The sequence below is a fragment of the Pagrus pagrus genome (assembly GCF_965226575.1).
Source record: "Pagrus pagrus genome assembly, contig: HAP1_SCAFFOLD_25, whole genome shotgun sequence".
NCBI lineage: Eukaryota > Metazoa > Chordata > Actinopteri > Spariformes > Sparidae > Pagrus > Pagrus pagrus.
Genome location: NW_028175437.1, coordinates 343548 through 357069, shown reverse-complemented (window position 1 = coordinate 357069; position 13522 = coordinate 343548). Strand labels below are relative to the sequence as shown.

At 40.1% G+C, this 13522-nt stretch overlaps 1 protein-coding gene across 2 annotated transcripts; it reads left to right on the top strand.

The window, feature by feature from the left end:
* The first annotated feature begins 7244 nt into the window (after positions 1 to 7244).
* LOC311253624 (uncharacterized protein) lies at positions 7245 to 9060 on the top strand. Of its 2 annotated transcripts, none has more exons than XR_014621728.1 (2): positions 7245 to 7554; positions 7860 to 9060. XR_014621728.1 is itself a non-coding variant. In XM_084384144.1 (2 exons), exons 1-2 carry the CDS (start codon positions 7402 to 7404, stop codon positions 8385 to 8387), a joined length of 624 nt encoding a protein of 207 aa, XP_084240270.1. In that variant the 5' UTR covers positions 7245 to 7401; the 3' UTR covers positions 8388 to 9060. The 2 variants fall into 2 exon arrangements, 1 of the variants encoding a protein (XP_084240270.1); XM_084384144.1 differs by having other exon boundaries at positions 7245 to 7497.
* The last annotated feature ends 4462 nt before the right edge of the window (positions 9061 to 13522 follow it).

Sequence of the window (13522 nt, the reverse complement as noted above, 5' to 3'; positions counted from 1 at the left end):
AAATAAAAATAAAAATAAAAGCGCTCCTTGCGGTGGAGCTGAGAACAGCGGAGTTTCCTCTACTACAGCTGAACAGCTGACATGTGGTCAAGACGTACAGACCTGTCACAGTCTCACGGTGCATTTCATAATTATAAACTTCAACCTCAGAGCTCTCTGTCCTCAGACTGTCCTCACCTGTCCTGAACATCACACAGGGACAACATGGAGCCATGGAGCTGCTTGTGTGATTGGTTACTGAGTTGAGTTGATTTGTGTCTGACTGTCAGTCTGTGACCAACACTGTCTATGGTGCTGAAAGCTCAAGCAGGTTGATGTCTGGCTGAGTCAGTAGCTACCATGTCTTTGGTACAACACAAACATTAAATGGACACAGACAGTCTACAATTAACATGGTAGCTACATGGCTTAGACATGGTAGCCACTGACTCAGACAGTGACCTGTGTGTGTGTGTGTGTCAGAGGGGGTGATCTGTGGCATTGTCTTCTGCAGAAATATTTAGTGTGACTAGCATGTTTAAATAATGGAATAAATGCAATGTTTAAATAACTATCACAAGGGCCCATCGAGAATGCTCCCCCCTCTCTGTGCTGAGACCCACGCTCCGCCACTGGCAGTATGGCTAATGACAAAATAGTAGGCTAGGGTTAAATAGAAATGGCATGATTTAAGCTCTACGCAGGCAGAAATCGAGCGCACTGTGGTGTAGTGAAGAATGAAAACCAACTTGTAAGCTCAAGGGACTTTACTCAACATCTTCAGCAGGAAGTACAGCTTCATAACAACAGCTCCTTCTTCTTCTCTTCACCTACATACATAGTCCTGTCTTATTCAGTGGTGCCATCTAGTGACACTCCAACGTAACAGCGTTACAGAACACAACACGCGCTATGCGTACACAAATTTGCCGTTCCTACTTGTGTCCCCCCCACTTCTGAAACTAAAGTTTCGCCCATGGTTAAGTATATTTCTCCAGGAAAGTTTCTTCTGCCTCTCAAGTTTATAATTACAGTTTATAATTCAAGAGAAGGTCCGAACAGTCTGATGACATTATTTTGCATATGAATTAGCCATGTGCTTCTGTTCCTTCGCAGACCATGTCAATAACACTCGAAGACATAGTGTAGTCGGATTCTCTGAGCACCGCAGACAGTTCAGTCCTTTTGAATTCTCATTCACATCTTTCTTTGACCTCATGACGCTTTCCAACAAGGTCAAGGTGTGGTTTGGTAAACACTAGGAGGTCATTTTTGACTATGCGCGTTCCTCCCAAAACGGCGCTGACGTCCCCTGCAGAGTTTAATCTTGACATTTTCAATACGTCTTTGTATAAAATCACAATCGAGTAAGTCGACATTAAAAAAAAAAGCGTTGAGCATGGAAATGTAATTTGTTACATACTGGTTGAAATAAAATCCATGGTGACTACAGCTGTGGCTAGTGGTTGTGGCTAACCTTGCATGCCACCATATGCACAAAGGATTGTGCCATCAGAACAGCTCATGGCAGTCTATCACAGATGTTAATCATTAAAATCTGAATCACTTTCACTGTTTGTTTCAATCTCGTAATTTATGTATTTTGTAACTTTACAATCGACCTAATACGGCTTGGCTTTATTCGCGGACTTCATGGTACGAGGATACAATAGACGATAGTAATTAAGGTTTCAAACATTTAGTAAATGGGGTAATTTGAATGTCGACAAGATAACATGCAAAAATTAATTTAAAAAAAATAGTATCGCAAACATACCTCCAGTCCTCAGTCAACTTCTCTGCACGATCCGCTTCTCCGATTGCATTCTCAGGCAGTGGGAAACTTCACTACTGTTATGGCCTCAAATTGAAAGGAAACTTTTATCAAATGTTTCAATGCAAAAATACTACAGATTGAGGTAATTACTCCCATATTAAATAATTACTTCAAATATAGTTTTAAGCAGAGTGAATACTACGAAAACTGCCTATTAAAAATGAAATAATCTTAATATTCTCAGTCATGCAAGCCATGGGATGGTTTTGATTAGTAAAAATGAGTTAAAATATTTTTTTATCTTCAAATAATTTCAAATCATAAAGGGATTAAGAAGTTAAACATGTATTAATAATCATTATTTATTCAGTTCCAGGAAATCAGTAATTCCTGCCTGCCTTGAACGCAGCAGTGTTTTTGGAGGGAGTTTGGAGGTGCAGGTGCATTGAAAGCTCCCCTCCCCCACCCTGACTTGCACCTGACCTGACTGTGAACTTTCAGAGGAGCATGTAGTATGGCACTTATTCAATCTGAGATACAGAGCAGCACAAGTCTGAACTTTTTAAATGCTGTTTATCTTTAATAGGGATTTTCACATATTTTATACCAGATATGTATATTTAAATTACTATTGAAAATAAAATAAAAAATACAATTAGAATTTTTCTTTTCTATTAAGTTTTGTAACTTGTAAGAAATTACTTATCATGGAAGGCTGAATATTGAGACAATATTTAGGAAAGACTGATATTTTAGCTCTGGCAGCTCATTGTAGTGACACTGAAGGTCAGTTTCTAAGCCTGTTGAGTGGCATCCTATGGTGGCATCCCCTCCCCCACCCTGAGTCCTCTCTTAACAGCCTTAGCTTTGAAGTCTGTCTTCTCCCTCTCACTAGAGAGATTTCTGATGCTGCTCGGGAAATTGCCTCCATACAGAATTGGGGGAGCATACGTCAGTCCGACCACCCAAAAGTCCGACTACCCATTAATCCGAGTTACTTTACAGTGTTAGGGTTAGGCTAAGGCAAATGTAATCAAATAATGCCCTATTTGCATATTTAAATATATATTCATGGAAACCTCCAATACAAAGGATGTTCTTATTCATGTCAGTGATCAACCTGTGAAGTTTCATGGATATATCTCTTAGTTTAAATTTTTGCCCTATTCACCTCAATTATACAGGGGCTAATATTGTGGTGGCCATATTGGATTTCCAGCAAAAAATTAACTTGCTTGTCCATATAGGTTGTAATCCTACTGGGTCATAGATATTTTTCTGGTGGCCAACCTTTTATAACATTGCAAATGCAGCACCCCGGGTGGATCATCTTATTTGTCCTCCAACATGTCAATCATTCTGAGGAAATGCTCACGTCACGCTGTCATGCATGCTCTTTCCTGGCTCGTTTCCACTAGCTGCACGTGCACTTTGATTATTTATGTGTCCCATGAAATGTCTGCGAGGACTTTTACCCCAGTTGGTGTGACAGTGGAGCATTACCGGCGGCCCGGTGGATGGTGCAGCGGGGGCTCCACCGGCCGGGACCGCACAGTAAAGCCGGGGGCATGGAGGGGGTGAAAGGGGAGGCTATACAGTAGGATATACAGTAACATGTTTTAATAAAAGTATTTTAAACATGCACAGAACAGTAACACTCTTGCATAAAAGGTATGCCCCAGTGGTCAGCATAATCCGACTCGAAGCAGACTGGTGCATTTGTGTGCAGATTAAGAGGAATAACAGAGTTTGTCATCCTGAATGTGTACAGAGTGTTTTGAATAGGAAAGCTAAGTAGCTTTAGAAAGCTCTAATCATTATGGGACAAAAATATTTTTGTATGACACTTATAAGTGAGCAACATAAAAATCTGGCTAAATCCCTTCAATCCTGTTTTTTCACCTTTAATACCCCCTGTCTCTTTGGCTGCCATGCAGCCCCCTTTCACCTTAGAGACCCCAAAATTTGCATGGAGGTTGTCTTGGGGCCCCTACACAAGAATACGAAAGCAAAATATAAGTCATTTAGAAAAAAGGTCCTTTTCAAAAACCCAAGGGTGTTACACCCTCTGACATACTGACAAATTTATAGCATTTTTTTTATAGAGGTCGTGGAAGTCTGAGCTTTTGATATGTTGTTCTGTAGCCCCAGATGAGTAGATAAGCATTGGTTTGGCTTTGATTAAACATCTACTTTTTGGTAGGCGGGCCTTCAAACTTTCACATTTTTAAACCAAATGAGGCTCACCATTCCAACAAACTGAATGACTTGAAACTTGTTATCTATTCCAAAAGCTCACAACTGCTGGCCACTAGGAAAGCGAAGAACGCTCCAATTATGGGACCAAAATGTTCTTGTATTACAATTTTAGCTGAGCAACATACTGAAATCGTATTCATTTAGAATAAAGTTTTGATATTTTTGTTAAACAGTTTTACATGTCTTTTTTGGCCTTAAATGGCCCCCTTTGACGCTAGAGACCCTAAATTTTGCACGGTGGTTGACCCCCCAATACAAGTGTGCCTAAGGATTTTTCATATTGCAGGTTATACTGGTTTACAAAATAAATGTAATGTGTGAAAAATACCATTTGAAAAGTTGAGTGAGGATTTGAAATGTTTTTTCAAGACACAAGAGCACAAATTTAACCGAAAAAGTGAGCACAGCGCCTAAAAACTCTCTCTGTCTCTCTCTTTTTTTTTTTCCAACATCGCGTCATATTACGTCACAAGAGGGAGTTGTATGCTAGCAGCTGCCATAGCTTAGTGTGGGAGCAGATGGCTATTTGTCAGAGCGGTCGTCTTATCGTGAGTCAGTGTGTTTACAGCAGGTTTGGATTGCGTTATCATGGACATGGTAAATTATTCAGTTTGTGGTGGTTTCACAAACTCCAGCCTGTCACGACATCGAGTCCACCGGTCCACCAGAAAAAAAACGGTGCTATCTTCCGTGCCTGGGTGCGTGTTGTGCAGCTGAAGAGACGGGGCTTGACCTCTGCGTCAGCTACGAAAAACTCGGTTGTGTGTCGCTCAGTTTAAACCAGAGGATTATCACTCCAGCGATCTGATGGAGTTCAACTGGGATTCCGAAGCAAGAACTGTGCGACCCCCCGCCCCCCTCTCCCCTCCAACCCCCGGTGCGGTGCGGTGCCTTCGGTGCCGACAGCCTCATCCGGACCGCTGTCTGTCAGCAGCTGCTGGTGCTGCCGCCCCGGCAGGAGACAGGAACGGATCAGACAGAGACTCAGCTGAACGTGAACAGCCACTTGTAAGTCTTGTTTTATAACATTTGCGTGAGCTAGAGTGGGTGACATCATCGCTAGAGTGGAGAGCAGCTGCAAAAACTTGAGAAAAAACTCTCTTCATCTTGATTTGGGTCCCACAGCTTTTACTTCACATAGACAATATATACATAGAAATGTAGGAAATCTTGTTGGCTTTCAGGTGATGTTCTTATTTCAGATGTAGGACTTAAACTTTTGGCTGTAGAAGCCCTCGAGCGACAAGCACTCCAGCAACTCCCCCATAAGCTGCAGTGTTAACTTTGAGCCTAAATTTCTGGAGTGGAGCAGACGGTACCGGTTTTGTCTCTCGCTCTGGCTCCCTCATTTTTCACTTTACAGAAATAAAAAAGACATCACATGGTTCAGCAATGTCTCCTGTTACTCACTGTATACATATTTTGTCCATAACCATTACACTTTTTTCTAAACCTGCAGGAGTTTGGGAGGTGTTTTCCCATTCATTCTTATGGGGACATTTTCAACTTTGGTTCTGCTATTGCTCCAGCATATGCAGCTACAGAAACTGTTTGGCTGTCAAACTGTTCAGCTTTTTAAGCTCTTTCAGCCTATTACTTTTCAGCTTTTCAGCCTTTTCATCCTTTTCAAATATTCAGCTTCATGTTCAGCTAGAGAAACCATCCAATTATCAAAATGTTCAGCTTTTTAAGCTCTTTGAACCTATTACTTTTCCGCCTTTGACTTTTCAGCTTTTGAAAAAAGACAGCTTTTTCTGCAAATTCTTGACCATTCATTCTCATAGTTGTATGCATTTTTTATGCATTAGGCAAGTGTTTTCCAGCACATTCAGCAGATTTCCGAAATCACTTCAGCCGTCAGCATTCACGCTGTATTTTCGCAGGAAATACAATTTTTCGAGTTATATATGCTATCTATATGCATACAGGCGGTACAACTCCAACACTATCTGACCTCCATTTTTAACACACTTGAACACATTCTGTGACAGAGCTGTTGTATGGGATTGCAGGTTGGACAAGGGTATATGTAGTAAACCAACCATTGAATGTATTAAGTTACATATTTGTATAAAGATTGACCTCTTATTATCCTAGCTTTCCAGGCACAGCCCAAGATGTGTCATGGTGCAAATTAATAGGTAATTTTCTTTTTTCAGGGCTACTGACAAGTTCATTGTGTGCCAAAGCCAGCTTATGTCTCTATTTACTAACTGCTCAGCCTGTTGTGGAGAAACTGAAGTAAGTAACTCCAACGGAAAGAAACATTGAGACGCAGGAGGGAACTTGTGCAAAAATAAAGCAGGTAAGGGTCTTCTTGTGATTTCTGATGAAAAAGTATCATAACTTGTATTTCAGTTTGTATATCTTGTGTTATTTATGTACTGTAATCTTCTGCCTTTCACATATGTCTTTCATGTCTGTCAGCATTTTTGGCTCCTCATGGATTCTCTGAGAGTGCGAGAGTGCAGCACTGTCCTGTCCTCGTCTGCTGCGGCTCCCCTTTCCAGATCCCTCCAGAAGATCAACAAGGAGGAAGCTGTTGGCATATTCACTGCCAGCATTCATGATTTGATACAGGACATTGATAACTCTGAGGCTTTTCATACTCATAACACTGTTTTTTTTTTTTTTAAATGGGTCAGATGGTATATTTCTTTTGATTATTAATGGATAATAACCGTTTTTTACAATCTGGACCTTATTTCTAGCATAAAATACGATCATTTACTCACCCAGATAACTTTGGTGTCATTACAAGTCGTTCCAACGAAATTAGATCCAGCTGAGAGCCGCGTATATCTGTATAATGCAAGTACACAGGGCAGTGCAATGTAGCCTCTAAATAACACATTATCTGCCGCAAAATTCGTTAATTTCACCAATATTTTGTTATGATACGCTACTGCTATTCCCCTCTGAGTCCGGGGTTAGCTGTTGGTCTGTAGGTTGACCTACTAACCTCTGATCTGGATGATGTCATCTCCGACTGCGGCGCGCCTTGTTGCTATCGCTAATGCTACGGTTCGTTTCTGCGTGTGTCCGACTTGTCTGAACAAAATGAGCAGCTGGACGAAGTTCAGCTTCCTCTCCGCAACCTAGACTTACTAAAGCTCTGGCTAGTTGCACTAAAAATGGACCCGAATGCCGAAGCGGAATGACTATTATCAGAATGAGCCGGGCAGCGGTCGGAGATGATATCGTCCAGGTCAGAGGTCAGTAGGTCAACCTACAGACCCCGGGTGTTGATAACCGCTAACCCCCGGACTCAGAGGGGAATAGCACTAGCGTATCATAACAAAATATTGGTGAATGAAAGAGTTTCGCGGCAATTTTTTATTACTTACTAGTATTACTGTTTTTTTTAAAGAGAGTAATTATTGATAATGGCATTGACATACTGTCATCATATTCTCACACTTTTGATCTGTCTCCCTTCAGGGACCAAAGCTCCTCTCAACAGCAGCAGCAAGAAGCACCAGGTACCACAAGATCAAGGAGAGCCTTATGAACAAGAGTAGCAGAGGCTGTCAAAAGAGGTATCTGCATTCACTACTGACCAATGATGTAGGCATACTCAAGTGTTGGAACCAAGTGATAAAGTCACAATCTCTTTTTCAGTAATTCAGTAATGGATGGTAGTCATTTGTTTTACTCACCCATTACTTGTCCATTATACTCACACAAGGATACAGTAATAAGTCTGCATGAATAATAAAATGCATACTTTGGAACTGTGAGACAGTAGATACAGTAGATCATGGCCACATTCATGCCAACACCAGTAGAATTTTTTTTTTTACAATTGTGTGTTACTGACTATATATTTTTATCATTTTAACAGATCTGTGAAACAATCCTGGGCCATGCCAAAGACAGGTTCTCCTTCACCAGCTACCTTGTGAGTGCCGTGCTGCTAGAGGCAGAGCTGTTTGACCGGCATCTGAAAACATTCCCTGAAGAGGCTCTGAATACCACCATGAGGGCATACCCCATGCTACACAAGGAGAGGCTCAGGACTGAGCTTTCTCTCATCTACGAAAGTCCAGACTTCAGGGGCTCCTGCAGTGCACTGGCTCTGTACCAGGTTCTACAGAGCTACAACCTCCAGGAAACCTTCTCTGAGACTGTGGCGCTGTTGAACATCCTCATAATCACTCCAATGACAACAGCTGAAGCTGAGAGGTGTTTCTCCACCTTAAAGAGGTTCAAGACATTCCTGAGAAATACAATGGGACAGGAACGTCTGAATGCATTGGGCCTGCTTTCCATGGAGAGGGAACTTGTCAGGAACATGCCTGATTTCAATGAGAGGGTGATTGATCGCTTTGCTTGCTTGAAAGAGAGGCGAGCTAAATTCCAATACAAGTGATGAGTGAGTGTGTTCTTAAATGGTGAGTTGTGTTATGTTGTACTCTCCAAATGTTGAATTGTAAATAGTTGTATTGATTGCATATTGCCAGCCAAATATAAACTGAATATGTTCTGGAAAATTTTGATTAATTACAGTTTTGATGATAGTGTAATTTGATTTGATTATCGCTATGGCATCCATGATGGCTATAAATTGTAGACTGTGCTAAATGTGATTTCATGGGCAAACTATTAGATGACAATGTATCTGTTAATGTGTGTTTTATTGTGGAACCAAATTTATTGTATTTGAGACATTTAAATAGCCTAGCTATACAAAAAATACTGAATAGTATGAATATTTTATGTCTGGTGTTGCCATCTAGTGGTTGAACAGGAACACCAAATTAATCAATGAAATGTGACACTGTAAAGCTGGCTATCTGACTTTTATTTATTATTATTTTACCCATTGAATGGGTCACCTTAGCCATCATTGCAACTTTTGCCTAGTGGTGGTGAAACCGAAGCTTTCTGAAGCACTGAACCACTTTGACAAAGTTGCCTGGAAAATGATGCACTGCTTCGAAGCATTCGATACAGTCAAAATAGTGACATCTGCTGGCTGTTGAGGGGAAGAATTGACGTCATGACTTTCATGAGTCAGTTTTTAATAAAATGTATGTTCTCTCACCAAACTTGTGTCATAATGTTACTGTAGTCAATCTAAATATTCTATATATTCTGTCATTGGTAAGTATCAGTACTCCGACATGTATTAGATAATCAATACTAGTTTTTTTATTGCATGATACATGGTAGTAATCTGTACGATGTTGTGATGTAAGCATATCCGTAGCTAATGCGTATACAGTAAGCTAAGCCACCAGTCTCTGACCAACTCTGCACTGACTGTCCTGACACCACAGCTCAATTTCTCTCTCCTCTGGCCATCAATTCTCCTCCTGGTGTCTCTCTGCTCTCTAATGTGCATAATGGACTCCTAGTTATACGGTTGTGGTCTGTCGTATTTGTAATTATACACATGTAAAGTTCCCTCGGGGTCAGAACCAGCACCACAATCCATTGTTTTCCTATTGTTCAAACCGACCGCTCTCCCTCTGCCTACGTCACTTCCGTTAAGGGTTTTTCGATGCGGAAGTAAAATTTTCTCCCAAAAACGGAAGTCTTATTTATAAATTTATATTTATAAATATAATTTTAAGAAAAACTTGTTCCTACATTATATTTCTAAGCATTGGTTTAAGGGGGGGGTCTAACCTGCAATATGCTCTTTAAGTCTTTTAGAATGTGAAAATTTATAAAAATAAAGGGGTTTATTTGAAGACCTCACATGCACCAGGATGACCTTTCAAGTTTCTGAAGGTTGTATGGGCTGGGGACTTTACAAACTGCAGAGGCCATGTCAGGATTTCAGCCTTCTCGGACAAAGCTTTGATCATTTATTAAAGAAAAGGGACTGTCCTGCCTTTTTAAAATTCAAATGTGTTGGGGCGGTGTTTAGTTCAGTTGGTAGAGCACCCGCCCCATGTGTAGAGCAGGCGGCCCTGGTTCGAATCCCACATTCAGCGGCCCTATCCTGCCTGTCATTCCCCCTCTCTGCCTCCCATTTCCTGTCACTCTCTGAACTGTCCTATCAATTAAAGGCATAAAAGCCCCAAAAATATACTTAAAAAAAAACCAATTCAAATGTGTAAAACCTGTCTCTTTTTTTTTTAACCTTAAATAGTCCCCTTTGACCCTAGTCAAAGTCACTCTAGGGTCTAATAAACTCACACACAATTGGCCCATGTATCGCGTACCATCACATAAACGGTATCATCATTGCCAGACTTGGCCCACATCTGGTTAACATACTATTTGCCTTGTCAGAAGGCCGGCTTGATGCCAGATCTGGCCCAGACCTGTCTGCTACGTATCTGGGCCACATACAACTAACCACAAATGGCCCACATTTGGCATGCCATTACATAAACGGTGCCATCATTGCCAGACCTGGCCCACACCTGGCTAACATACTATTTACCAGGTCAGAAATAGGCCAGAAGTGCCGGCTTGATGCCAGATCTGGCCCAGACCTGTCTGCTACTGTACAGACCTGGGCCACATACACCTAACCACAATTGGCCCACATTTGGCATGCCATTTCATAAACGGTGCCATCACTGCCAGACCTGGCCCACATCTGGCTAACATACTATTGCCATGCCAGATGTAGGCCAGAGGTGCCGGCTTGATGCCGGATCTGGCCCTGACCCGCTTGCTATGTGGGGCTGGCATTTCTAACAAGAAAACGGCTTGAAAACAATCTCACTGCACACACCTCTGCTGTGTGTGTGACTGCGGGCACAGCGGGGTTGGTTGCACCATGAGACATGAGAGGGGGGGATTCAATTACATTTTATAAAGATTAAAACACTTTGTTTTATGCTCTAGTCGACTGCCTATACCCCCTATGCCAAGAGCCGGCCCTGCAACCTCCTCTAGGACAAGTATCCAACATTTTAAACTGCCTCATTAAAACAGGTAACACACAACTGAACACCTGCTAGGCTTGCTAGCACAATGTTTCCTTCTGGAAGCGTGGCAAAGCACATAAAAAATAGGGACCCGCCATTTCTGCTATTTTTTTCGACACGCACCCAAAATACAACTAAATGTTAGTATATTAACAATATATGAACATTCAAAACTTACAGTAAGTCCAGTGAGGCTGACTGTTGCCACGTAGGTCCAACTTTCTGCAGTCCTCCGTGCTGCCTGTCTTCGGTGCTCCCCCCCTTTTATTGCATTTTAGCATGTACAAGGCCTATTATTAAATTCCACCTATTTGAAATAATAGAAATAAGAAGACTTTACCATTCTTATATGTAGGCCTTAATTCTATTAACTTGTACTTAAGTTGTGTTTTTAATTTATGCTTACTTAATAAAGAAATATTTCAATTTAATCAAACATTATTAGTATAAATTACTCAAAAAGAAAGAACATGTTACACAAACTTGACATAATTAAGTTAGTAGAACTTTTTTAAAACTTTGAGTATGCAGTACTTAATCTATTTAATTAATTTGAACGTTCGGGTTTACAGTGTAGCATAAGCTGTATTTGACTGAAAAAAGGTCTTTCACTGAAGTTTCCTTGCCTGAACTGGTTGAATGTGGATCTATTTCATGACAAACAAGGTTTTACCTGATCTTTAATTCATTGAGGGTGAAAACTGGCTTATGTCAATTTTTAGCATTTCAGAACAATAGTAGCCAGTCCAGGCTAGGAAACTTGCTTGAGAAACCTTTTTGCAGTCAAATACAGCTTATGCTACTGTACAGTGCACAGAGCACACAGTACAAATACACATAACAAAGTAGAAATATACAGAAAACTGTAGAAATACACAGTGGAAATACACAGCACACAGTATAAATATACAGTAGAATTACACATCACAGCAGAATAACTCCTCACAATAGAAATACTCAGTCGAAATACAGAGCAGACAATAGAAATGCACAGTAGAAATACTTATCACAGTAGAAATACACTGTAGAAATACAGAGCACACAGTAGAAATGCACAGTAGAAATACACATCACACAGTGGAAGTACACAGCACACAGTCGAAATACACTTTAGAAATACAGAGCAGACAATAAAAATACACAGCAGACATAAACATCACAGTAGAAATACACATCACAATATAAAAACACAGTGGAAATACAGAGCAGACACTAGAAATACACAGTAGAAATACACATCACAGTAGAAATACACATCACAGTAGAAATACACAGCACACAGTGCAAATACACTAGAAATACCACACAGTCAAAATACACAGTAGAAATACACAGTAGAAATACACAGCACAGAGTCGAAATACACTTTAGAAATGAAGAGCAGACAATAGAAATACGCAGTAGAAATACACATCACAATAGAAATGCACAGTAGAAATACACAGCACACAGTCAAAATACACAGTAGAAATACACAGCACACAGTGCAAATACACTAGAAATACATAGCACACAGTTGAAATACACAGTAGAAATACAGAGCAGACAAGAGAAATACACAGTAGAAATACACAGCACACAGTAGGAATACACTAGAAATACATAGCAGACGGTAGAAATACATTGTAGAAATACACATCATAAAGTCCAAATACACTGTAGAAATACACAGTAGAAATACACATCACAGTGGAAATACACAGTAGAAATATAGATCACAGTAGAAATACACATCACAGTAGAAATACACAGCACACAGTACAAATACTATAGAAATACATAGCACACAGTCAATATACACAGTAGAAATACAGAGCAGACAATAGAAATACACAGTAGAAATACATATCACAATAGAAATACACAGTAGAAATACACAGCACAATAGAAATACACAGTAGAAATACAGAGCAGACAATAGAAATACACAGTAGAAATACACATCACAGTAGTAATGCAGAGCAGACAATAGAAATACACAGTGGAAATACACGTCACAGTAGAAATACACAGTAGAAATACACAGCACACAGTACAAATACACTAGAAATACATAAGACACAGTCGAAATATACAGTGGAAATACACATCACAATAGAAATACACAGTAGAAATACACAGCAGACAATAGAAATACACAGTGGAAATACACATCACAGTAGAAATACACATCACAATAGAAATACACAGTAGAAATACACATCACAGTAGAAATACACATCACAATAGAAATACACAGTAGAAATACACATCACTGTAGAAACACAGAAGAAATACACAGCACACACTGCAAATACACAAGAAATACATAGCACACAGTCAAAATACACAGTAGAAAAAAGGAGGAGACAATAGACATACACAGAGAAATAGAAATCACAGTAGAAATACACATCACAATAGAAATACACAGTAGAAATACACAGCACACAGTGCAAATACACTAGAAATACATAGCACACAGTCAAAATACACAGTAGAAATACAGAGCAGACAAGAGAAATACACAGTAGAAATACACAGCACACAGTAGAAATACACAGTAGAAATACACAGCACAGAGTCGAAATACACTTTAGAAATGAAGAGCAGACAATAGAAATACGCAGTAGAA